The 22,940-nt window shown below is 49.1% G+C and overlaps 11 protein-coding genes across 11 annotated transcripts; 7 read left to right on the forward strand and 4 right to left on the reverse strand.

Moving 5' to 3' along the window:
* Positions 1 to 223: 223 nt before the first annotated feature.
* On the forward strand, positions 224 to 2,462 carry M437DRAFT_40146 (uncharacterized protein; the record flags this gene model as incomplete). The annotated part of the gene is made up of 4 exons (XM_041020134.1): positions 224 to 421; positions 902 to 1,296; positions 1,359 to 1,925; positions 1,982 to 2,462. The coding sequence occupies 4 exons, from the start codon at positions 224 to 226 to the stop codon at positions 2,460 to 2,462; spliced, it is 1,641 nt and encodes a 546-aa protein (XP_040883206.1).
* Positions 2,463 to 2,731: 269 nt separating this feature from the next.
* On the reverse strand, positions 2,732 to 4,005 carry M437DRAFT_39447 (NTF2-like protein; the record flags this gene model as incomplete). Its single annotated transcript, XM_041020014.1, has 3 exons — positions 2,732 to 3,044; positions 3,105 to 3,687; positions 3,747 to 4,005. 3 exons carry the CDS (start codon positions 4,003 to 4,005, stop codon positions 2,732 to 2,734), a joined length of 1,155 nt encoding a protein of 384 aa, XP_040883207.1.
* An 836-nt stretch (positions 4,006 to 4,841) lies between these two features.
* Positions 4,842 to 5,727, forward strand: M437DRAFT_39955 (NAD(P)-binding protein; the record flags this gene model as incomplete). The annotated part of the gene is made up of 2 exons (XM_041020105.1): positions 4,842 to 5,213; positions 5,272 to 5,727. The coding sequence occupies 2 exons, from the start codon at positions 4,842 to 4,844 to the stop codon at positions 5,725 to 5,727; spliced, it is 828 nt and encodes a 275-aa protein (XP_040883208.1).
* Positions 5,728 to 6,123: 396 nt separating this feature from the next.
* Positions 6,124 to 7,895, reverse strand: M437DRAFT_39366 (putative dimethylaniline monooxygenase; the record flags this gene model as incomplete). The annotated part of the gene is made up of 2 exons (XM_041019998.1): positions 6,124 to 7,766; positions 7,841 to 7,895. The coding sequence occupies 2 exons, from the start codon at positions 7,893 to 7,895 to the stop codon at positions 6,124 to 6,126; spliced, it is 1,698 nt and encodes a 565-aa protein (XP_040883209.1).
* Positions 7,896 to 8,704: 809 nt separating this feature from the next.
* Positions 8,705 to 10,308, forward strand: M437DRAFT_80690 (salicylate hydroxylase; the record flags this gene model as incomplete). Its single annotated transcript, XM_041027397.1, has 6 exons — positions 8,705 to 9,124; positions 9,177 to 9,643; positions 9,698 to 9,758; positions 9,812 to 10,007; positions 10,057 to 10,135; positions 10,194 to 10,308. The coding sequence occupies 6 exons, from the start codon at positions 8,705 to 8,707 to the stop codon at positions 10,306 to 10,308; spliced, it is 1,338 nt and encodes a 445-aa protein (XP_040883210.1).
* A 114-nt stretch (positions 10,309 to 10,422) lies between these two features.
* Positions 10,423 to 11,727, forward strand: M437DRAFT_71810 (uncharacterized protein; the record flags this gene model as incomplete). The annotated part of the gene is made up of 5 exons (XM_041025738.1): positions 10,423 to 10,489; positions 10,646 to 10,745; positions 10,795 to 10,920; positions 11,001 to 11,459; positions 11,511 to 11,727. 5 exons carry the CDS (start codon positions 10,423 to 10,425, stop codon positions 11,725 to 11,727), a joined length of 969 nt encoding a protein of 322 aa, XP_040883211.1.
* Positions 11,728 to 11,767: 40 nt separating this feature from the next.
* Positions 11,768 to 12,397, reverse strand: M437DRAFT_38978 (uncharacterized protein; the record flags this gene model as incomplete). Its single annotated transcript, XM_041019924.1, has 1 exon — positions 11,768 to 12,397. A coding segment is annotated over one exon (630 nt), but the record flags the coding sequence as incomplete, so codon positions are not given.
* A 695-nt stretch (positions 12,398 to 13,092) lies between these two features.
* On the reverse strand, positions 13,093 to 14,170 carry M437DRAFT_62417 (uncharacterized protein; the record flags this gene model as incomplete). Its single annotated transcript, XM_041024072.1, has 2 exons — positions 13,093 to 14,028; positions 14,063 to 14,170. The coding sequence occupies 2 exons, from the start codon at positions 14,168 to 14,170 to the stop codon at positions 13,093 to 13,095; spliced, it is 1,044 nt and encodes a 347-aa protein (XP_040883213.1).
* An 841-nt stretch (positions 14,171 to 15,011) lies between these two features.
* Positions 15,012 to 16,127, forward strand: M437DRAFT_71811 (polysaccharide deacetylase; the record flags this gene model as incomplete). Its single annotated transcript, XM_041025739.1, has 4 exons — positions 15,012 to 15,042; positions 15,099 to 15,173; positions 15,232 to 15,612; positions 15,670 to 16,127. The coding sequence occupies 4 exons, from the start codon at positions 15,012 to 15,014 to the stop codon at positions 16,125 to 16,127; spliced, it is 945 nt and encodes a 314-aa protein (XP_040883214.1).
* Positions 16,128 to 16,387: 260 nt separating this feature from the next.
* On the forward strand, positions 16,388 to 17,535 carry M437DRAFT_14152 (uncharacterized protein; the record flags this gene model as incomplete). Its single annotated transcript, XM_041018747.1, has 2 exons — positions 16,388 to 16,846; positions 16,900 to 17,535. Coding segments are annotated over 2 exons (1,095 nt in total), but the record flags the coding sequence as incomplete, so codon positions are not given.
* Positions 17,536 to 21,339: 3,804 nt separating this feature from the next.
* M437DRAFT_16283 (uncharacterized protein) lies at positions 21,340 to 22,005 on the forward strand (the record flags this gene model as incomplete). The annotated part of the gene is made up of 1 exon (XM_041018855.1): positions 21,340 to 22,005. A coding segment is annotated over one exon (666 nt), but the record flags the coding sequence as incomplete, so codon positions are not given.
* Between the last annotated feature and the right edge of the window lie 935 nt (positions 22,006 to 22,940).

The raw sequence follows: 22,940 nt of genomic DNA on the forward strand, positions 1-22,940 counted from the left end.
AGAGGCATTACAGTGGCGATACTAGATAGATGTCAATCCTTATCTAAGGTTTCGGAAGGAAAGCTACTCCTCTCGGAAGGTGAACTCGTGACCCTTATCCCCCGCCTTTGCGAGTTTCCCTGATAGAGCCAAGTCTCGTGTGCTCGACACGCTCAAGATATCTTGCCTATCTGACATACTCTAACTCTTTTCTAACACTCTTGATCTGTTCTTGCGAATCATCATGCCTCGACCGAAAATCCGACCGGAGAATCGACAACGAGCATACAGGGCTTGTGCTTCGTGCAAGGCATTAAAGAAGCGATGCGACTCGCATCATCCGTGCTCGACATGTGTGCGGAGGCGGCGGGCTTCCTCGTGCTCTTATGACAATGATGAGCCTGCACCAGGCACCTCGCAACGCAATGGATCTCCTCGCACCGTCGCCTCAACAGAAGCGCAACATACATCACCGACCACCGAAGTGGCGGCAGAGCCGATACGCGTGGATCAATGTTTGACACCCGGAGCTAGCCCCAACGACACAAACAAAGAGCCTCCTGGACCCCAGGTTCCCGAGAGCCGCATGTTGCTCAACTCCAAGGGCGAGAGAGGTTCGCATTTGTGATCTGAGAACGAATGCTCAATGATGGCTAACCCACGCATAGTATTCGTGGGCAAGATTGCGTCACTATCTTTTCTGCATTTCCTGAGAAGAGTCCTCAAATGGCAAATGGGTCCGAACTCTTTTACCGAATATGCGCGCGAGAATGTCATGCTGGAAGCTGGTGACCTTACTGGTCGACTCCAAGCTTCACCAGGCAGTGAACAAGCCGAGGAAAGATCATTAATCGATTGCTTCTTCGCAGCTGTGAGTTTTGGAATGTTTGGTGCAAACGGACTTGCACTGATATAGTGGTAGACAAACGGAATCCTTCATCTCTACACTCGCGAAGAGATGATGTTTATCATGTCCAATGTCAATGACGTGAGCTCGAAAAGTTATCGTGAAGACAACGCAGCGATAAACCTCGTCATTGCGATCGGCGCGCAGTGCAGAGGTTTGAATCAGAGTGATCTGCAGATTGCGGCCAAATACTTCGCGATGGCTCAGAAGGCGGCCTTCGAAGGCATGCTCCAGGATCCAAGCATCAATATGGTTCGAATATTCCTGCTGATGGCATTCTATATGCTTGGCGCTTGTCAGAGGAACGCAGCTTTTATGTACATCGGCGTCGCGTCTAAAGCTGCATCTGCACTTGGTCTGCATGTGGCTCCGAGACACCGATGCTTTGATGAGGAAGACCAAGATCGAAGGTGTGTCCATCAACTGAATTCTCACTCCGACCGACCATATATTCTAACCTCTGTCCCCGAAGGTCACGCACATGGAAAAGCCTTTGCATCCTGGATCTCCTAGTAACCTCCATTCTCGGCCGCTTATCCTCTTCACCAACAAGCAAACTCGAGTTCTCGACTTCGACCCCTTCAGAGAGCTCTACTGAGAGCTTGGCATTCGAGGCAGTCCACGACGAATGTGCAATGATTGGCGACATGGTTAACAACCTCACTCAAAACGGAGATCTGGATGTCACGTCTGCAGAATCATTCCTCCAGCGGCTGAGTGAGTGGAACCGAGGTCTCCCACCCCAACTACGAAAGTTCGAATGTAACGACAACATACTACTTCCGCAGGACCGTGAGCTGGCCATTGGAAGGATACATGTTGCTTGCGTATACTATTTCGCTGTCATGTTGGCAACGAGACCTTTTCTCATTCGTCACTCGATGTCAAAACTTCACAAGAAGGGCGGCATGCAGAACAAGCAGGTCAATGCTGAAGCAAGACTCGCCGAGGTCTGCGTCGATTCCGCCATATTCATGGGCAAGATGACTCACGAGGCCTTGAGAGCTGATCTGCTTCTATGCAACATGTGCATGCTCAAGTCAGTCACCAATCTTTATCCAAAATTCCACAAGATCTTGAAACTGACCCCAACAGGGCCTGGATGTTTGCAGCAGGACTCGTGCTCGGATTCGCAATATACGTAGACGACGCCGTGCGAAGAGACATCGAAGAAGCCTTCTCTGAAGTCCGCAACGTCCTCAGAAAACTCTCCGACCTCAGTCCTCAAGCTGAAGAGTACTACGAGATCTTGAGTTCCTTCTCCGATGCCATTAATGCGCACCGAGACGAACTCTCCCGAAAGCGCCGCGCAGCAAACCAACCATTTGTCAGTCAAATATTGACATTTGAATCCGATCAAGCAACAAACGAATCTGCGGATACACAGATGATGGAGTTTTCGTCGACGAACTTCAATTACGATCTTTCGGATATGATTGATCCTTTGGGTCCACAGATACCTGACGATTTGGATATGATCTTTAACTTTGAAGCAGGAAGCGATGCGTCGTTTGGGATTCCTACGGACTTTAGTGCTAATGTTGAGCCTTTGGGGATGTTCTTTGGATCGATATGAAATATCAAGATGTCGAAAAATGATGAAGGGTTTCTTCCTCTCTTCGCTTCAAAAATGTGATGTACGATAACGAATCTTTGGAATTGTGGTATTCAGCGTCTTATCTTTAGATGTGATGCGGAATAACGCATCTTGAAGATGATGGCTTTCAGTGTCTTGTGCTTGTAGCTGATAAGTGGCGAATACAAGTTTGTCAAATACTCTGAAGACGTTCCCGTTTATTTGCATTCATGTTCGCAGAAACAATACTTGATTGCGATATAGACATTTTACTTATCATCTACCTCCCGCACCTTGTAATCAAACATGAGATTAGACTCCACCGAATTCTCGTTCGTCAACTTCAATGCCGTATCTGCTCCAGTAGCAGGAACCCTATACTCAAAGCGCTTTCCTGGAGCTGGCATCTTCCCATCTACAGCGTAAGGAAAAGTGAGATACTCGGGAAGTAGTCCCAGCTGTATCAGAACGCTCGCCTGGTCCCACCAAATATGCTCATGGTAGAGCTTGTCGCCTCGAATGTTGACAACTCCTGTAAACGGCACGCGAACTTTTCTGCCTGTTGGAGGAACACCTGGCAACCTGATTTTCAACATCTGTCAGCCATGTACATAGAAGTGCCTTGTTGCAAAGTCAACTTACAGCCAATCGATAACTTTATCGTGAGTAAAGTTGAAGATGAACTCATCAATCACTCTGTCAATGCCTACAGTCCTGCTAACAAGCTCCAATGCCGTGTCATCAGGGTTGTTGAAGATAAAGTGGTTTCGGTAAAAGTCAGTAAGTTTGACTCTGCCAATACCACCAGTCAAAGTTGGGACATGGTTGACATAAGGTTCTTGAACCATCGTGGCCATGGTCTTCTCTACTGCACGTGTTTCGAACTCGTAACGAGTATGCTCGTCCCAGATAGCTTCGAGATCGAAGAAAGGTCCGCCGAGCGAAGATTTCAGAAAAGTCAATGAGCGGGTGTGAGAGACGGCGGCTGAGGATGAGTCAAAGGCTGAGTGCGATGGCAGCACAAAGAATGGACCGGCCATTGGATAGGTATACATCTTGTTCGGTTCCTGGGCTGGAGCGGCTGGTGCTTGGCCTGCCACATGGGCAAGATGTGGCTTTGAAGATAGAACTGGGTGACCTTCTCCATAAGACACAACCGCAGAAATCTCGGCTGCTTTATCAATGAAGCTCGAGACCTTTGCACCATTCTTCGTGTTGAGACAAGCTGCAGCAGATAATTAGTCTACGGCTATGATTCAAAGTATCTTTGCTTGAAATACATACAAATGAGACCAAGCCCTTGCTTGCCATCGTTGGCGGGATGTACTTGCAAGGCGGAGATAGTATTGGAGAAGTCCGAGGCGAAATCACTCTCACCCGAGACCATCAACTCTGCCACGAGATAACCCTCTTCAGCCCATTTCAGACGTGGGCAGGGGTCAAGATGGTTATTGCTTGTGATCTGGGACGCTGAAGGACTATCGACAAGCAATAGGAGGCCTGGTCCTTTGCCCGGCCTTGTGAGTGGGAGCTGGATAATCATGCTAGATGTTTGTTGTTGGCTTGAAGTTGAAGGCATGCTTGTGCCATTGACTTCGACGGCTGTCATAGTTGTGCAGTTTGAGTTCAAGGGAGTGTTGTGATCGTGATTGATATCTCAATTTGAGAGAGATTTGTACTGATTGATTGATTGCTTGACCTGATTGAACCACGATTTCTCTTTTTGTACTCAATATACAGTCGTGTGCTTTGAAGACATATGTATACGCCGACAGTCGTGACGTTCACCAATCACTTGGAGTTTCGGAAGGTCGAGGTCAGATCAACCCTCTGATAGACTTACCTCATCCGCCTATCTCCTCGCGATAAGTGCGCGGCCCGCGCACCTTCGACAAGTCGTGGTGTGGCTCCCGCTATCGGCCCCAAGACCCCGCAATTGCCAAGCCCTGCCTGAACCCTGGTTCAGGACCTCGGCTCGGCTTGATAGGCTACCTTTGGCACGATTAGACTTCCAGATAAGTAATCACTGATGATCTGAGGCATTTTCACCATATTGGAAATGTACGCATGATCTTCAGAGGCCCGTCGCTTCCTATCGTTACAGGTTTACGAATTGATTGAGTACGAACCCGGGTACTGTGCATCGGGAGTGTCGATCAAGACCCTTCGGACCGAGTCATATCGGAAGGTGCATTTACGACGGAAAGTGGCGGGGTTGCTGGACCCTGAAAAGACAGCTATCAAGACTCCACAGCTTCGACTCCGTCGGAAGCTGTGATCTTTCGTAAAAGCGTGCTCAATCCTTTGTTTCCCCTACACATTGAACATATCCCCTTCACTCCAATCGCGCGTCTCTGGTAACCACATTCCCACGACAAAATGACAGACAAGCTTGAAGACGTGCGCCCCATGTTCGAGTTGAAGGGACGTAATTACATTGTCACCGGCGGAGCACAAGGCATTGGTTTTGCAGCAACACGAGCTATCTGTGAGATGGGCGGCAATGTTGCTGTTCTGGACATCCAAGCAAAACCTATCGACGAATTTGCGACCTTGAGCTCGAAATACGGCACCAAGACTATCTATATCCAGACGGATGTGACCAAGCAGGACAGCCTCAACGACTCATTTGCCAAAGCTCTCGAGACGCTGGGCACGATTGATGGTTGCGTGCCAGCAGCTGGTATCGCTATAGACAAGCCTTTTGTGGACCAAACTTGGGAGGAATTCACAAGGATTCAAGAGATTAATGTGAGTTACTTCGACATTTCGAAAATCTGAAGTATGGACAGTACACTAACGCGTACAGGTTCGAGGAACATTCTTTATGGTACAGCTTGTAGCCAAGCAAATTATCAAGCAGGGTACCAAGGGCAGCATTGTCATGATCGCCTCACAATCTTCCCACATTGGCTTGCCAGGCTATCGCATGGCAGCCTACAACGCCTCGAAGGGTGGTGTCTTGATGCTAGCCAAAGCATTGGCTGTGGAACTGGCCAAAAACAGCATTCGCGTAAACACCATCTCGCCAGGTTTCGTGGATTCAGAAATGACTAGAAATGTTCGCGCATCGAAGAGTAAGCGAGAAGGAGATCAGATGTGGCTGGCTCCACCACTTCGCCAACTCAGCACTCAGAATGATTTGACACCTGCTATCGTCTACCTCCTTAGCGATGCATCTAGGCACACGACTGCTGCTGATATCCAAATCACCGGTGGTCTGCATGCCGGAACAATTGATGGAGTGATTAGCCACGATGACTAGATATTTGAAAATCAACAAAAGATGGTTTGAAGCTGCAAACGTTCGGAGTTGATAGTGTGACTTCTAGCCACAGATGAGCTTTTTGTGTGACGGTGGAGTTCTGCAATGATGTCTATATGATCCACATGGTTGCCGAATTCTTGCAGGGCTTCTAAAGCACGTCTCCAAAGCTAGAACGGCCTTCTTTGTTTTGGTCCAAGCACCAGTCCCGATGTGCACAGACAACCATTGGTCTGACACGCGAGCTGACTCGGGGAGAATTGACATGAGTCGTCAACATGCAAGGTCAACACGATGGTTGGTAGCAGGAACAGCATGAGGTATCGGAAAGGATGAACGCTTGGAAGTGGAGTAGCACGGATATAAGTTGAGAATGGAATTATTGACTATATACATTTACTTCACTAGGGGATGCTTGTCAGACCACTCGTCGTAGACTCCTGCATAATCCTGAGGGGTATACGGAGAAGTCAGTTCTGCAAAGAGAGAATCCTTGCGATGGTTCCTGACTCCCAGATCTTTCAGCAGCATGTCGACATACGGAATGCCCTCAAACACAAAGTCAGGAAGACTAGCACCATATCCACAAGGGTATCGCCATTTGCCCCACTGAGTGTGCAGCATGACTTCTTGAATGACTTCTTCTCTTGTCCTGGCCACACGATCGAGCTTGTTGTCGAAGTGAGCAGAGATCCACATGCCCTGGGTAGCCGCACATATCGCTGTACTGACGGAGGAGATCATGCCTGCATAAGCCAAGTTTCGCTTCTCGAGATAAGCTGATGGTACCATGAAGCGATAGTTACGCAGAGGATTGGCTGGTGGGGGTTCGAATCTGAGCTGTGGCTGTTGAGCCAGGATAGGGAACATATCCAGCACCTTCTTGTCGAACTGAGCGTTGACCAAGGCTTGTTCTTCCTCGGAAAGTCTCAAACTCAGATCATCGGCCTCTACGCCCTTGAACTTGATTGTTGACTCCTTCTTCCATCCAGTCGAGCAGATCAAAGCATCTGCGTCTAGCATTTTTCCGGAATCGAGTACAACCTTACCAGGTTCGAGATGATCAATATTCTCCACATGGACCCGAATTTTTCCTTGTTTCACCATGTCGAACAAAGGAGTATCATAGTTTAGGATGCTCAATCCACTTCCGATCCAGAACACAGGATGCCAGGGCTGGAGTTTTTGCAATTCGGGATGCGACTCGTATTGGTTCGCTGTCAGGACATCGCCTCCCAGGACTTTCCAAAAAGTCCTGACGATGAATCGACCAAGAATTGTGCTGTGTAGGAAATTACGGGGGCCGGCATAACCATCTTCGCTACCCCAAGGACAAGGACTGAACCAAGTCATGAATCTGACGTTGAGAATCGTGTCGATACGCTTCTTTAGAGGTGTGACATATCGAGGCGTGATCCAAACCGGGCCGTGACCGTTGGGACGAATGATGAGATCCACTGTCGAGCCGGTTTCTACCATTGCATAAGCCACATCGTAGGCAGATTTCGCACCGCCGACGACAACAGCATTCTTGACATCTTTCAGCTTGGGTGCCATAGTGCAGAAGTCTTTGGCATGGAAGAAAGGCTTGTTGAACTGTTCCGAACCAGCGTAGACAGGCATGTTGGGAGTCGACGTCAGCCCAGTTGCCAGGATCAATCTTTTCGTCTCAACGACTTTCTGGCCTTTCGGTGTTTGTGCTGTAAGCCTCCAACCATCTGATGGAGTCGGCTCGACCTGGATAACCGTGGTTTGGAATTGAAGACGTTCTAGAACTCCAAAGTGTCGAGCGAAATCTGTCAGATAGCGGTTCAATACTGCTCCAGGAATATGGCCACCTGGCTTGACGCCATAGACTTTAGAATCCATTGGGAAGTCGGGGTATTCATAACTTCCAAGCATGTTGTTGGATTTGAGTCCTGGATAAAGTCTGGCTTTGGACCAGGTGCCACCCACAGTCTCATTGCTCTCTAGTACAGCAATCTTCTCATGTGGGTGGTTTTGGATGTATGCTCGAGCAGCAGCGAGACCAAACCAGCCTGTATCAAGAAGCGTTAGCTTCAGACTCTTCGCTTCGTTTACCTCAACGCGAGGCGATCACGTATGGACCTACCTGAACCTACTACGACGAGATCGTAGGATTCCGTGATGTCGTCGATTTGTGACATGCTGTAGTACAAAAGGGATCTATGCAAAAATTGTTTTCTTGAGGTATAAAATGAATGACCGATATATGCTGGGAGTAACACAGCAGCTCGAATCACGAATATGCGGGGATATAAGAGTTCTAAAGCGTTGGCTAGGGCCCTATCTACGGAGTAGCAGGTCCCGATAAGGACCCTTACTGATTCTAATGCTGTAAACTCCGGTTGCCGATAAGGACTCACTGCCCCCTCACCTATCGCTGCGGCTCGTCTTGGAGTTTGAGCCACGCGGAGGAGATCAACATTCCCCGCACTGTCGGCTAAGGGTTATCCAGAGGCGGTCCGCTCAGCCGCTGCCAGTGCGAGTCCCGTCGTTCATCGTGTTCAGCATACTACAGATGGTCTTGGATGAACAACGGAACAACAATAACGCGTATGAGGGGTTGCATACTTGCAACTACCTACGCAGCAGATCCTAGCGGAACTGGTGTCGTGCCTATCACGAGCCAAGTACGAGCGCTCTCACCCCACACGTCAATGTCGGCAAGTGTCGGGCCGCCGTCAACTCATCTTCTGTCAACCTTCCGACAAGAGCAGTGGTTGAAACAGTAATGTGATTGTTTGGAGAATGTCTCGATGCGCTTAGTTCCATCTGAGTAGGCAACCGATATGCTCCCGATAAAGGGTAGTCAACTACTTTTCTTATATCATGGTACTTTCGTCAACGTAAGTACTGCTTGGAATCAATTCATCTTTCGACTTTACTTCACTTGACTGGCATTTTTGGACAAGTGTTTCACTTCGAATCTATAACGCACATTATCAAGCTCATCATGGATTCTCCTCAATCAGGATGGAGACGTCTCAACGTCGGAGTTGTGGGAGGCGGTATTGGTGGTATGTCCGTGGCTATCGCAATGCGCCGCGCTGGCCATGATGTAACCATCTACGAGCGAAACGATTTCGCAGGAGAAGTCGGTGCATCTGTGTCCTGTGCTGCCAATGGAACTCGTTGGTTGCACGAATGGGAAGTCGATGTGGCCAAAGGAGATCCCGTGGTGTTGCAGAAGCTTATCAATCGCGACTGGAAGACTGGAGAGCCTGTCAGTGTCTACGATCTGGACGACTATGAGAAGCGATGGGGCTATGTCTACAACATGTTCCATCGCCAATACATGCATCGCATGTTGAAAGATACAGCTCTGCAAGAAGAGAAGGCCGGAACTCCTGCCAAATTAGTCGTCAATCATCCTGTGAGTATTCATGAAATCAAACGGGTATCTCCGAGACTGACTGATGTCGTAGTGCAAAGACATTGATTTCGACACTGGCACAATCACTTTCACCAATGGCGCTTCTGCACAACACGATGTGATTATTGGAGCTGACGGCATTGGATCCGTCGTCAGAAAAATCATTGGCTTGAACCCAGTGAAACGACCATCTGACTCAAGCTGCTTGCACTGTAATGTCGACACTGACGAAGCCGTACGCCATGGTCTCGTGGACTACTCTCAGAACAGCGCTCTGGAATACTGGGGCGGCCAAGAAGGAAAGTGGGACAAAATTGTGCTCTCACCGTGTAATGGTGGTAAGCTGCTCTCCTACTACTGTTTCTTCCCACGCAGTATGGGCGACTATGTGAACCAAACGTGGGGTGGCGAGGACCGACCCGTCGAAGAGCTTCTCAGTCCTTACCCGAATCTCGACCCTCAAGTCAAAGCACATCTCGCCATCGGCAAGGACATCCAACCCTGGCGTTTGTGGGTGCAGTAAGTGATTATTCAGACGAGACAAACTTCCAACCATGCTGACCGAAGTGCCAGCGAACCTTACGAATTCATCACGCGCGGTCAGATCTGTCTACTCGGCGATGCGGCTCATCCAGTATGGCAATCCTACATATTGTACAGTGTTGAAATATAGCTAATGACCAATAGATGATGCCCCATCAGAGCCAAGGAGCCTGTATGGCCATCGAAGATGCAGCAGCTCTCGGCATACTTTTCAGTCCTTCATACTTCGACGGTAACATCGCTCAGACCCTACAAGTATACGAGAAAGTCCGCCTGCCACGAGCGACCAGAGTCCAAGCTGCTGCTGCGAAGGCTGCTCAGAATATCAACGAGCGAATCGGTAAGTCTAGTTCTCTTTCTCAAGGCACAATCGACTAATGTCACTCCAGGCTTCTCCAGTAACACAAACATCTCGAACTACAAGGTTGACGATGAGGGCAAGAAGCTGACAATTGAAGAAATGAATGCGTAAGTTTCATCCTCAGCGTTGACGACCGTGGTCTTCGAGTATTGACCATATCTGCAGTTACGACATGTACAAAGATATTGAGGAAATGCTTGCAGCAGCACGTAACATGACATATACTGAAGGAGATAAGTGGAAACGGGGTCTGCCTGTCGACCTATTCAAGTCCGCTTGAAGGTTAAGATAGAGGGTGTGGAAACAGGCCGATGAGAAATTGCTTTCGCAACGACCGAATGCTGCGAAGGATTTAAGATCCGAGGCTTAGGAAGCATTAAGTCTTGGACTACCAATGTGTCGGGCTCGCCGCGCGTTTGGCCACACCAATCATAAGAATCTTGGTGCCTTGCAATCGACATGTAGATACAGGTCCATATTTCAACAACATCCATATTATGCCGAACAAACACATTTGTTTACCACGTCTTTTGCATGTCACATTGTTGTCCTGCCCAACATGATCGGGTATGATTCCAACCATTGCCACCTATTTCTATGTCACTGACAAGATGTAGTTCTGTACAGTCTTTACGTATATGCACCCAACAAAGTTGCACCAGCGATCTTCGCAGTGCTGTTTGGGATCTCAGCGGCCGGCCATATCTGGCAATGCATGTGAGTCGATCTAACGTATGATCATGGCAGATCTGACTTCCGTCGCTAGTCACTACATTGCATGGAGAATGATCGGACTACAACCCTTATGTGCTGTATTTTACACTGTCGGTTACGCACTTCGAGAATACGGCGCTTTCAACTATCTATACTCTCCTTCGAACCTTTATTGTCAGTCAGGTCATGATATATATCTGCCCGTCAGTATACCTTCATCTTCTCTACTGAAAGTCCATGCTAAATAAATGTATACAGTCCATTGCTTGAGTTAGCCAATTACCACGTCCTCGGACGAGTGCTTTACTGTGTTCCATACTGCGCACCGTTTCCGCCCCATCGTATCATGTCGCTATTCGGTGCCCTTGTCATCGTAGTCGAAGCTCTCAATGGCTTAGGAGTCGCATTTACCTCCAATCCTTCATCGCCGCCAAGCACCCAAAAACTAGGAGGTCAATTAACCAAAGCATCAACCGCCTTCCAACTTGCCGTCATTACAGTTTGCTTCCTTCTCGCCAGCTTATTCTACCGCAAGTGTGTCAACTCCAACATCCACAGCAGGAACGTCAAAACACCCCTTGCTGTTCTCTGCTTGAGTATGTTTTTGATCCTTGTTCGCTGCATATACCGCTTCATCGAACACGTTGGGAACGTCAGACTTGCTATTGAAGACCTTCGGTCGATGAAACGATTGACACCACTTCTTCGCTATGAAAGGTATTTCTAAGTCTTTGAGGCTACGACTATGTTGCTGAACTCTGCGGTGAGGAATTTTTGGCATCCGGGGAGGTATTTGCCTCGACGCCATAATGTTTGCCTCTCGCCAGAGGGGTCAGAAGTAACAGTGCATGAGGGGATGGATGGTAGACCATTGCTAGTTAGGGCAGGCTCGGTATTGACGTTTGGGATTTTGTTTCGTCAGAAGATGACGGCGAGACAGCAGAGTTTTGCGCTTGATAGTAGCAACAACCATGATGCTAGATAATGAACGGCACTACTTCGATGAGGTAAAACATCTACAACACCTACACGACGATCCACATTGCCACAACCGTACCAACGACCAAATACACCATGGCATAGAACCCGATGTTCAATCCAGCCGCGCCACCCATCTCTGCAAAAACCCAGCACTTGCCATGTTGCTCATCCTCAGCCTGCATACTGAAACTCGCAATCTTATACGGCAGAGAATCACAAACACCCTCAGTCTCAGTCCAACAATTTAGTCCATACCAAGGAAGCAACTCTTTGCTTTGTTCAGGGAGTTCCGTACATCCCTCGCCTGGATACAAGAACACCGTCCGCGGAGCATACGTGCCTGGCCCATTCTGCTGATCAGACCCAACTGGATTATGCTGGTGATACAAGATACTGGAATAATTTGTTTGGGCGTTGAAATTGTTTTTGTTGAGGACTTGCCAGTGGATTCCTGCTTGGCCCGGTTCACCGGTGTATCCACTTGCCCAACCGAGGTTTGCTGTTTGGTTGACGAAGCCTTGGGATGAGTTGCCTCCGAAGATGTCTGCGAGGTTGAAGCAATGTCCCAGCCCTTTCAAGGGAATACTCTCCGTTGTGAATGTGAGAGCTTCGCTCGAATTGCTGTAACCACATTTCCCGGTTTGGCTTTCTGGAAAGAAACGCAGTGTGAGGTTTGCGCTTGGATGGGGTCAGTGATGTTCAGTCTTGAGAAGGTATTATTGTCAAGACGAACCCGTATATGCTACTCTGAGCAGTGACTACTGTAGGAAGTGCCCCCAAAACCAGAAAGGCTGCTGCAATAGATGCTAGAAGATACATTCTTGGTTGCCGTCTAAGGTGTCTAGGTGTTTAGAAGTTTCCGAAATCTCACATAGTCAAGCAGAATAGGCACTCCTAATCGCGGCATCAAGACGGATATAACTTGGAAGAAATCAACCATCATCCTGTAGGATGAGGCAATGCCCAGCTGCCAAGGTTAAGTCTTTAAGCACACGACCTATTCTTACGTTATGGCCAAGCGTTTGAACCGACCTACACAGGAATGATATGCTAGTATACCACTATAGCGGGTAATGTCGAGTCATTTTTTCCGGTGACGCTTGGCGGATTGATGGCCGTGAATCCTTCAACGCTGTCTGTATGCGGGGCTGGGCGTGGGGTGGGATTGTGGCATGACATGGTAGATCAACAAGCTGATTGAAGCAGTTCATCCTTCGGTGCACTTTCTGATCTTGTGCACATGGATCAATTCAAATCCGTTGAAAAAGAGAAGCATTAGTAGCAGTAGTCATTTGACAAGTAGGAATCTATTGCAGGATGGCAAGTGACAATGCGGGCTCTTGCACCAATTGATCTCTACAAGCAGTCATTACGATGTTCGATCTAATGGCTTCTCCCCTCTAAGCAAAGCTTTTGTGCCTTGCGTCAGGGTGAAAAGCTCAATGTAATGTACATACGCCATACCGACCAGGCTCGCGCCTACCAATGCAAACCTCACCATTAACCACCTGTCAGCTCTTGCAGCGACAAGAAAGACCATAGCCGCATCAAATTGAAGGACTGCCATGATCATAAGCATCCGACTCTCACGCCAAGCTGAATCTTGGAGTTTGAGACTCAATGAGCTGGGTGAGTACTCGAACAACCAGAAGATTGCGAGACACAGAAGATGAAAGAACACCTGGAGGATGGTCTCGAAGGCTGGGTTCCTTTGAGGGTTGATCTGAGGAGGCGTTGGTCGGACAGCGAGCGCAAAGCCAGCGATGACCAAGACACCGAACCATGACCAGAGAGCAGCTTCAAGCCCATCGCTGAATACAGCAAAGCATACAAGACAGTGTGAGAGGCCGAAAAAGACGGGATTGGTAACCTTGCGACGGATGCGGTCTGACTCGGCCACTGTGAGTTGCTGTGAGCGCATCGGATAAATCTTCGCAAACACCCAACAGAGCAAGTATGATGCAGTGAAGACTTTTGACCAATATGCATCTTCCAGTCTCCAGACCTTATAAGCGTGTAAGATACTGGGAATATTCAATGCCAGTCGCAGAGGCAGGTAGCTTTGCGCAACGAAGAATATGATCCCACCATCGACATCATGACCGCTGTACCACAGGAAGTGCATGATGTCGACAATTCTGGCTGTCAAGTCGTAAAGACATTCGAAAGGCGACACTCGGTGCAGCGTCACTTCGCCATCGTAAGAGCCAGGGTCGAGGATCGAATTGGTTGCCAATATCAACAACCGAAGAAAGGTCGAAGCACCTTCCAGCGCCATCTCATCGAAATTGGCCATACATGCAAGCTGATGGGATTGCAGCTAGTGAAGTCCACCTCACCTTGGAATGTTGACCAGAGTTTTGTGACAATGGGTCATTCACAGGTGAGGATGCCGTGTGTTGTCTTGTAGCTGTGCCCACGTATCCGTAGCTGTTGACAGATGTCATGCCGGGAAAAGCTCGGCAATGGTCGGCTAAGTGTATACCATGGAAAAACGTGCCGCTGGGTTATGTCTTCTTAGCAACTGATTGATCGCTCCCAATACTGTAAGGGTTCGATGCGAGCTCTGTTTTGTGCTACTAGGTGATCATCTTTCAGCTAGGTCAAAGCATACATCGAGCCCTAGATCGATCAATAACTTTCTTGATGCTTGCATGATTTCGATGGTGAGGAGTCGATGTTGATCCATTCTGAGGACCAGAAGAACAACCCTATCAGCATACAGTCAGGGATCTCAGCCATGTGGCCAGCAATACATCCAATAACTATAAGTCATGTTTGATTCTTATGGAAACGCAACCAGTCAATGACTTCCTGAAGGTATAGAATTGAGCAGGGTCGTCCTTACAGCGATCCAATCCATTCCTCTATGTTGTTACCAGCATGCTAACATGCTAATCTCGCTCCTAACATGTGCAGAGTTCCCCTTCAGATGATCGCAGTGAACATACACGCAGAAGCATCTCTTGAACCGTTCCACAAGCTAGGAACAAGTTCGGGGTACTTACCCCAAATAGTGGGCCTCTACCACTTCGCCAGACCCTTGTTTCTACCCCGCCGTGATGGAGTGGGGCATTGGCATGACGCAGATAAACCACTCTGCCCCTCACTTGGTGATTTCCAAGATTGCTGCTCTCTCTTATCGAGCTTCGAAACAAATTATTAGCAATAGAATAACCTCGGCGAGTTGTGAAGGGTGTTTATTTGGGGACCTGCGTCTGCCGCTTGTTGACTTTCTTGCTGCGTTGCGACCACTACTTTGACACAATATACAAATACCTAGCAGATATGGGCAAGAAGAGAGTTTTGGTTAGCTATGGTGTGTCTTGCTGATTTGAAGGCTGGTGGATGAGTGTCGCTGACTAGAGCTTTCAGGCGTCGACATTGATGCTGTCGCAGGATGGCTAGGCTCATACGGCGGCGAAGACTCGACCAGCGACATTAGTAGAGGTGCGTCGCCCGCCTGTTCTTCGACCTCTGCGTTTAGCTTATCTGACCATCGCAACAGGAATTTTTGCCGGCACAGTCGGCGTTCAACGCCTACTTAAACTGTTCGACAAGTACAAGATCAAAGCAACATGGTTCATTCCCGGCCACACACTCGAGACATTCCCCGAAGACTGCGCAGCAATCAGAGACAAAGGTCATGAAATTGGACTGCATGGATACAGTCATGAGAATCCAGCGGATATGACGATTGATCAGCAACGCGATGTGCTGGACAAGACGTACAAGATGTTGACAGAGTTTTGCGGCAAGCCTCCCAAGGGTAGTGTGGCTCCGTGGTGGGAGACCAGCAAGGAAGGAGCCGAGTTGTTGCTTTCGTATGGTATTGAGTATGATCACTCTATGAGTCACGAGGATTGTCAGATGTACTGGTTGCGCACAGGTATGCTTTTCGACGCTGGGGAGCATTTGAAGACGAGACTGACATCGCGATACACAGGTGACTCATGGACCAAGATCGACTACAGCAAAAAAGCAGAAGAGTGGATGAAGCCTTTAGTCAAGGGTGAAGATACAGGCATTGTCGAGATTCCCGCCAACTGGTACATTGACGACCTACCACCAATGATGTTCATCAAGAAAGCAGCAAACAGCCATGGCTGGGTCAGCGCAAGAGACGTCGAACAACTCTGGATGGATCACTTTGACTACTTCTACCGCGAGCACGATGAGTTTGTGTTCCCCATGACGATTCATCCTGATGTCAGTGGAAGGCCACATGTGCTGTTGATGCACGAGAGGATTATTGAACATATCAACAAGCATGAGGGTGTTGAGTGGGTCACAATGGCTGAGATGTCGGATGAGTTCAAGAGCAAGAACTCGCCGCCACCGAGTGCACTGATGCCCGCGACCAGAGAGGAGGTGGAGGAGATGCTCAAGAAGCAGAAGAAGTGATGCTTGATATGGCGGGAATGGTCAATTGGTTCGGAATTATATGGTTCACCTTGATGAGAACGGCAAATTCTGGATCGGCAGCGGCAGCGGCAAGCAGGCGCCAAAAGCGGGGCCGGCAAGCGCGCCAAAGCCGGGGTGGTGGCTGCAGGAGGCACCTTCCAGTTCCAGATTCCCTTGAACCGAATGTTTTGTTCCTTCCTCTTTGAATGTAATCAATCAATCAGTCCATGTGAGAATTCAAGATGGAGGAAAGAGTCGTCGACTTTCGAGCACTCGACTATGTGTCGGCGTATGACAGCAATCTGATGTGCCCGATCTGCCGGAGCGCCTTTGTCAACCCGGTTGTTGTAGCCGATTGCGACCACCATTTCTGCCGCGACTGCCTCGACTACACAACCAGCTGGAACCAGTATTCGGGCACTTGTCCTGCTTGTCGCTGTCCTGGACGCTTGATCGGCTCTGGCTCAGCTTCTAAGCTTCTGCTCAACATTCTGGATGACCTCGTCGTCAAGTGCCCCAATCAGCCCGAGGGATGCGACAAACAAGTCAAGAGAGGCCACTTAGTCGACCACATCAACATCTACTGCGACTACACCTTGATTGACTGTCCAGACGACGAATGCGACAAGAAAGTCCGCCGAAAAGACGCCGCGCATTGTGTGCATCAGCCTGTCTCCTGCCTCGCTTGCCGCCAGTCCATGACCGTCCAGGACCTTCAAGTAGATTGACTCTACCTCTACTGCACTCGCAATCGCTGACATGCGCCTCACAGTCACACTGGCAGACCGTATGTGCCGATCACGACGTTCCCTGCCCGTCCTGCGCCGCCTCAATACCCTACCGCTACCAGCAAACCCACCTCGCCAACCACTGCCCCGAGACCAATGCTGCCTGTCCCGCTCGACAATTCGGCTGCCCCTTCAGCACCAAGCGCAAGCACCTTTCGAGTCACGCTATCATGTGTTCGCTGGCGAAACTCGCTCCATACCTCTCAGCTCAGCAACAACGTCAAGACGAACAAGACCAAGCTCGTCAGCTGCTTGAGAAGAAGTTACAAAGCCTACAACAAGACTTGTCCGAATACAAGAACTTGTCACATCAGGACAAGAGAGCCCCTGCCCCGCGAGAAGAACCCTTGTATTTCCCCAACAACGTCGCAGACTTTGAACTGCCAGACTTCCAAGACTTCCAACCTCACGCCTCGCCAACCCAGCACCTCCTCTCTCTGCATGAGAATCTGCGGGAAGAAGTCTCGCGCCAAGCAAACACTATTCATGAGGTCGACACCAGGCTAAGCATGATGCTGCTGAATGAGAACATGCGCCTCAAGGACGAACTGGCCTACCAGGGCGCTCAGCTCAGCGCTCTCATGCGACAGGTCGGCTGGTTGACAAACGCACGCCTGCAGGCTGTTCAACCCGCTTCTGTCTCTGTCACAAACCAGGCAGATCAAGGTCCCAGCGATCCATCAAGGATCGTCCCGCGCCTGCCGGTTAGACGCACCACGGATGAGGGAAGGACAAAGCTGTGACGAGATTTGATGATTTATGATGAAATGAACCATGTATGCGTATACCCTTACGGAATATTGATGCTTTTGAACTCGCTCAAAGAGTCTTTTCGCATGAGAAGCGACATGTCAAAAGCGGCGCCATCCTTCTCTTATGCAAGGGCAAAAGGGGTCGCCCTGTCTTGCATCTTGTTTGAGAATAACTTTACTCGGAAGCCAATGACCATAAGAAGGGATCAAGGCATCCAAAGTTGATGCACGTCATTCTGCATCTGATACGTTCTCTACCCGTCTCCTGCAGTTGATCGATTTCGCCGACTGGTCATGTTTCTTATGAGGAGCGGACCGTCGACCATGTGTCCTGTCTTAGCATGAAGCAAAGTTGTTCCCAGAGGATGATCAACACATCTTTTGTGATTCCACATCAGGCCTGAGGCTTGTGCAACTCGACCACGAGCCTCTGGCAATTTATCTCATGCATGTCATTTCTGTGACTTCTACGATGGCTATCACGAGGCTGACAAGCTGAGAGACCGCTTACAACAGACACACTTCATCCTGCAACATACCATGCGTCGCTCGGTGTTTGTTTGCGCGATCACAAAGGATTGTGGTCCAATCTGTCGGAATCACCAAGAATCCAAAGAACTAGAAGGATTGGAGATCAGCAGTTGCATCTCGACCCCTCTTTTACCTGGTTCACATTCAACTCGTCCAGTCAATTCTCGCTTCGCGACTCCGACCAACATGCATACACGCATGCATGCAGTGAGAAGCTTAGCAGAGGATGAACGCTCTTACTCCCGTGCGACTCGACTTAGCTCCCTTGCCTGTTCAAAATAGACGCTCAAACCCCTCTCCCTTTTGTGAAAGGTCTGGAAGAGGCGGCATTGACCTCAGACCATGACACATGCATACGTCCGTACGACAAAATTGACGATATCCAGCAGTTTCTACATCTCTCTATGTTTCACGCAACGATACTTTTCTGACTCTTGTTTGCCTTCCTGTCGGCCTCGTGTCGAGACTTGACCGACGTTTTCTCACCGACTTTTGCAGGCGTCTTCGCTGGGGGTGAGTCTGAAGCAATGTTGGCAAACAAACAGACAATAGACAGTCCTTTCAAAATCTTCTTGGGCATAGACGCATATCTTGAAGCCAAATAGCCGAGCATACTCTTGGTGTCATGCAGCCCTGGACAGAAAACGCCAATCACGGCACGCGAGGATGGTGAACGTCCCGGTGGCATGGATAGGGGAAGTCGGGACTGATTGTACCGGCTATCCAATCAATGGACAATTCGGATTGGTCTGTCTTCAGTACCCACGCGCCGGTGAGATGTGATATGCAATGCGCTGTGTATCATATGCACAAACAACGGGTTTCATCAGTTGAGAGGAGAAGCCTCTTTTCTTGCTGCCCGATCTCGAGACAATCGACCAGTCGCGTGCATTGTTTCTCCAGTTGTGTTGTTAGACCGAACATCTGTTGTTGTTGGCGGTGTAGCGAAGTAGAGATGAGCGGTCTGGTCGCAGTCTAGGTGAAAAATGTGAATTGGTCAAAGAGTCGCACACACGAGAGACAGCGAAAGAGGTCTAAAGAAAGGTGAAACCTTGGGGACGGGGAGAACAGGGCTGGTGCACGTTGTGACAGACCGTTGACCCTTCCGCCCCCGGGAAACAACTTCATGTCATAGCATGAGCTTTGACGACAAGATAAAATTGAATAGGAGTTGTAGAGACTCGATCTGGGTTGAGGCCAGATCTTTTTGCAGTGTTGGGAATGGGCGTGTGCATGAACTAAACGCTTATCGAAGGGAAAAGTAGGCATGCAAGTCGGGCATGCAAGCCAAGGGCAACAAATAGACTCACGGAAAGACATGCGCTGGCGGCCATATTGGGATGTCACCAAACTGGTTTTGTGGCGCTGGATGCTGCTGCATCAGCGTCCTTCATCGCCTGCACGCGAGTTTACCTTCAGCTTTCTGCCTCTGAGCAAGGAAGGATACGAAACTTGTTGCGGCTACCCGCGCAGGGGGTCATTTGGTGCTGGATTCGAAGCAAATGATTCCAGGCAGCATGGGAGGTTTTGGCCATCTATTGGAAAGCAAGGAAAGCAAAGCATCACAGAAGGTGATCCGCTTTGTGTGATTCGAGGTTGTGTGGTACCCTCATCACAAACCCGACCTACCGGAAGAAAGCTGTTATTGGGACGTTTCTATTTCTTTCTCAGCACACATGTATTCTCGGCAGGATCAAAAAAGATGACGGTGGGTGCCGCAAGGACGGGACTAAGCTGATGCATGTGTGGGCATGGATTGGATTTAGTGTGGGAGGATTAATAAAGGAGCAATACATGCAAGGGTTAGGCAAATTCTTGCATTTTTGGGCTGAGAAAGCCTGCATGCTGCCGGCGCTGCGTCTTTCTTGTCATCTTTTTATGCGCGAGGGTTCCCACTCGGCCAAAGCAGCTAGAGAAACAAGAGTCGATCATCACCCCTTTTTTCTTACTCGTCGACTGCATTTTTGCGACAAGACAAAACCAGCTGTTGTCATTGTGTTTTCGCGTCAAAGACAGAAAACAGAGCAAGACGCATATCTCTGGACAGGGCTATCAAGATTTGATACGGAAGAGGCACCCGCACAGACGCATATTTTGTCCAGCCACAACAAATTCGCGCTCCTGGCGAGATTTGAGGAACGGTTCACGCAACTGCTTTTCGTGTGCTTTGTGCTGGGTGAGGTTCTTGCATCCCAGCCATCCTGCTCTCTACTCGATCTTGTTCTCTTTTACTCGAAGGCGGATTGCTTATTTCCTGCTTTTCTTCTACTTGCAACGTTGGCAGCCAATCCCTGCCTGCCTCCCGTGTCATATTAATCCTTTGCGACGAACTTGCGACGACGCGACAATAACGATCCGCGTCTGCCGAGGGACTCTTTTATTCTGGAAACACACCGACCTTCTCCTATCCGTACCACGCGCACTCTTCAAAAACTTGCAAGAAGCCAAATGTTGGATACACAAGAAGCAAGCAAACGTTCGAGTTCAGAAGCAGCAGCAGCAGCAACGGTAGAAGAGTCGTCTGGCTTCTACACTCGACTATAAGATTCGACCTGGACTTTTCTTTTCCTTGGTTTGATCATCTCCTTGCTCGTCGACGACTTTTTGATATCACTTTTCATTTTTCTTGATTTTTGCTTCTTCACTTCAACCATGTATCCACCTTATTCTTCATATTATACTGGATCGCCTCATTGCAACATGGGTTACGAATATCACACGTCTTCTACGACACCACCGCCTCCTGGCTATGGATATTATTCACCACGCTATTACACGACAGCTCCTCCAAAAACATCGGCGCACAAGCATGCTCGACGGGCCACACAGGATTATTCTTATCCTTCGACCAAGACGACATCATACTATTATCCCGATACTTCTTACGGCTACTCTGCTGGGTATTCGCGCAAGCCTGAACATGTAAGTTCGAGTGACCGATACCAAACTCGGCAAGGGAAGACAGAGTCTAGACGTGCATCAACGACCTATGTCTACTCGGATGGACGGTACTACACCTACGTGACCGAAGACGAAGTCCCGCCGGCATACTCGCGCGACCCGCGTAAACACACGCCTCCACCGCAATACTCCGAGGCTGATGAATATCCTTGTTACCAGCATACATCTGCTCAGCCAAGGCCAGAACCTCAGCAACCAAGAAAACAAAGAGCGGCTTCTTACTCTGCGCCCCCTCGACATTCAGCACCTCCTCGCGACTCTGCACCTCCAAAACCCCGCCAACAACCACCAACACCAAAACGCGCCACAGCAACCGATCGCGATGCCCGCGCAGCAGGTATTCCTGCAGGCTACAACTTCAAAAACTGGGATCCAAATGAAGAGCCCATCCTGCTTCTCGGCAGCGTCTTCGACGCAAACAGTCTCGGAAAATGGATCTACGATTGGACAGTAGCTTTCCACGGCCCCAGCACCGCCTTTGCAGAAATGGCCGGCGATCTCTGGCTCTCCCTCATCCACTTGGCAGGAAAAATCAAACGCGCCGAGGAATCGCTTCCAAAAATTCGGCATCGCGATGACCGCGAACTCATCGACGATTTCTTGGATAGCGGGGAGAGGCTTTGGGAGAGGTTTAATAAACTGCTGAAGATTTGCGAGAAACAGATGTTGAAAGCTGCGAAGAGGGACAGAGGGAATGAGGGAAAACTGTACATGGGGAACAATAGCGGGAGAGAGTTTGTCGAGACGATATTTGGACGGGATAGAGAGCTGGAGAGGACGGAGAAACTGACTACCGGAATAAGACTTTGGAGTTTGAGATTCGATGCTAATTGTGAAGAGGTGTTGAGCGGGGTGTGTCGTTGATGTGATGGCGGCAATGGACTGACCACCTCTAGCCTTTGGCCACATCAACACTCTTGGCCTTCGTTTCTCCTTCAACAATGATCAAGGATCCAGATCGACCTCCAAAAACTATCAAAAGCCACGACTTGTTCAACACCCTCACACACACACACACACCTCATAAACCCACGTCGGCAAAAACTCCAACGCATCAGCCAGACCCATCAACTTTCAACAACAACAACAGCAACAGGCGCAAAAGGATTTCTTCTTCCTCAACCATGGCTTTACATCTTATATGCGCAGAGATACCCCTTTTTGCTTCCCAACTCCCAGCAACTGACTGCATGGCGCAAACGGACCAGGCTCTTCTCAATCCCTTTTGGACTGGACAATCTCATTGCTGCTTTGCTCCTTCTTTCTTTCTTTCTTTTTTGTTTCTTTCTTTTTCTGCTTTGATCTGTTATTTGTTCTTGGAGGGACAGGTTCAGGAATGGAGGGAAAAAAAGTGTCTTTTTTCTTTTTTTTTTTTTTTTTTTTTCGTTTACCTTTTTGGGCTGGGTATTTTAGATGAAACTTTGTAATAGCTTTTGTTTCTGTTTTGTTCTAAGTGCCTCGCGGCCTACGAAATCCATTCTTCCTATTCATGTCTATCCATTATCCAAATCCCCTTCGGTTGAGTCTTGATATGGGTATTCGGACTTCCGAGTCCGTCACTTAAGCTTGGGCATAACTTGATGGTATTACAAGAGTACTCTTTAAGCTAAGCGAACCAATAGCAAGAGCCGTCACATTCTTAGGGGCGGCTAATCCTCTGACGCCTTCATGGTCACTTAGTTGCTTGTCGGGCTTCGCTGCCGCTGTTGCATGAAGGCGTTTTTGGGCAGCACGTGTGAATGTCTGCCACGTTGTTGGGCATCGAAGTCACGAACGGACAA

The sequence above is a fragment of the Aureobasidium melanogenum genome, assembly GCF_000721775.1.
Source record: "Aureobasidium melanogenum CBS 110374 unplaced genomic scaffold scaffold_2, whole genome shotgun sequence".
NCBI lineage: Eukaryota > Fungi > Ascomycota > Dothideomycetes > Dothideales > Saccotheciaceae > Aureobasidium > Aureobasidium melanogenum.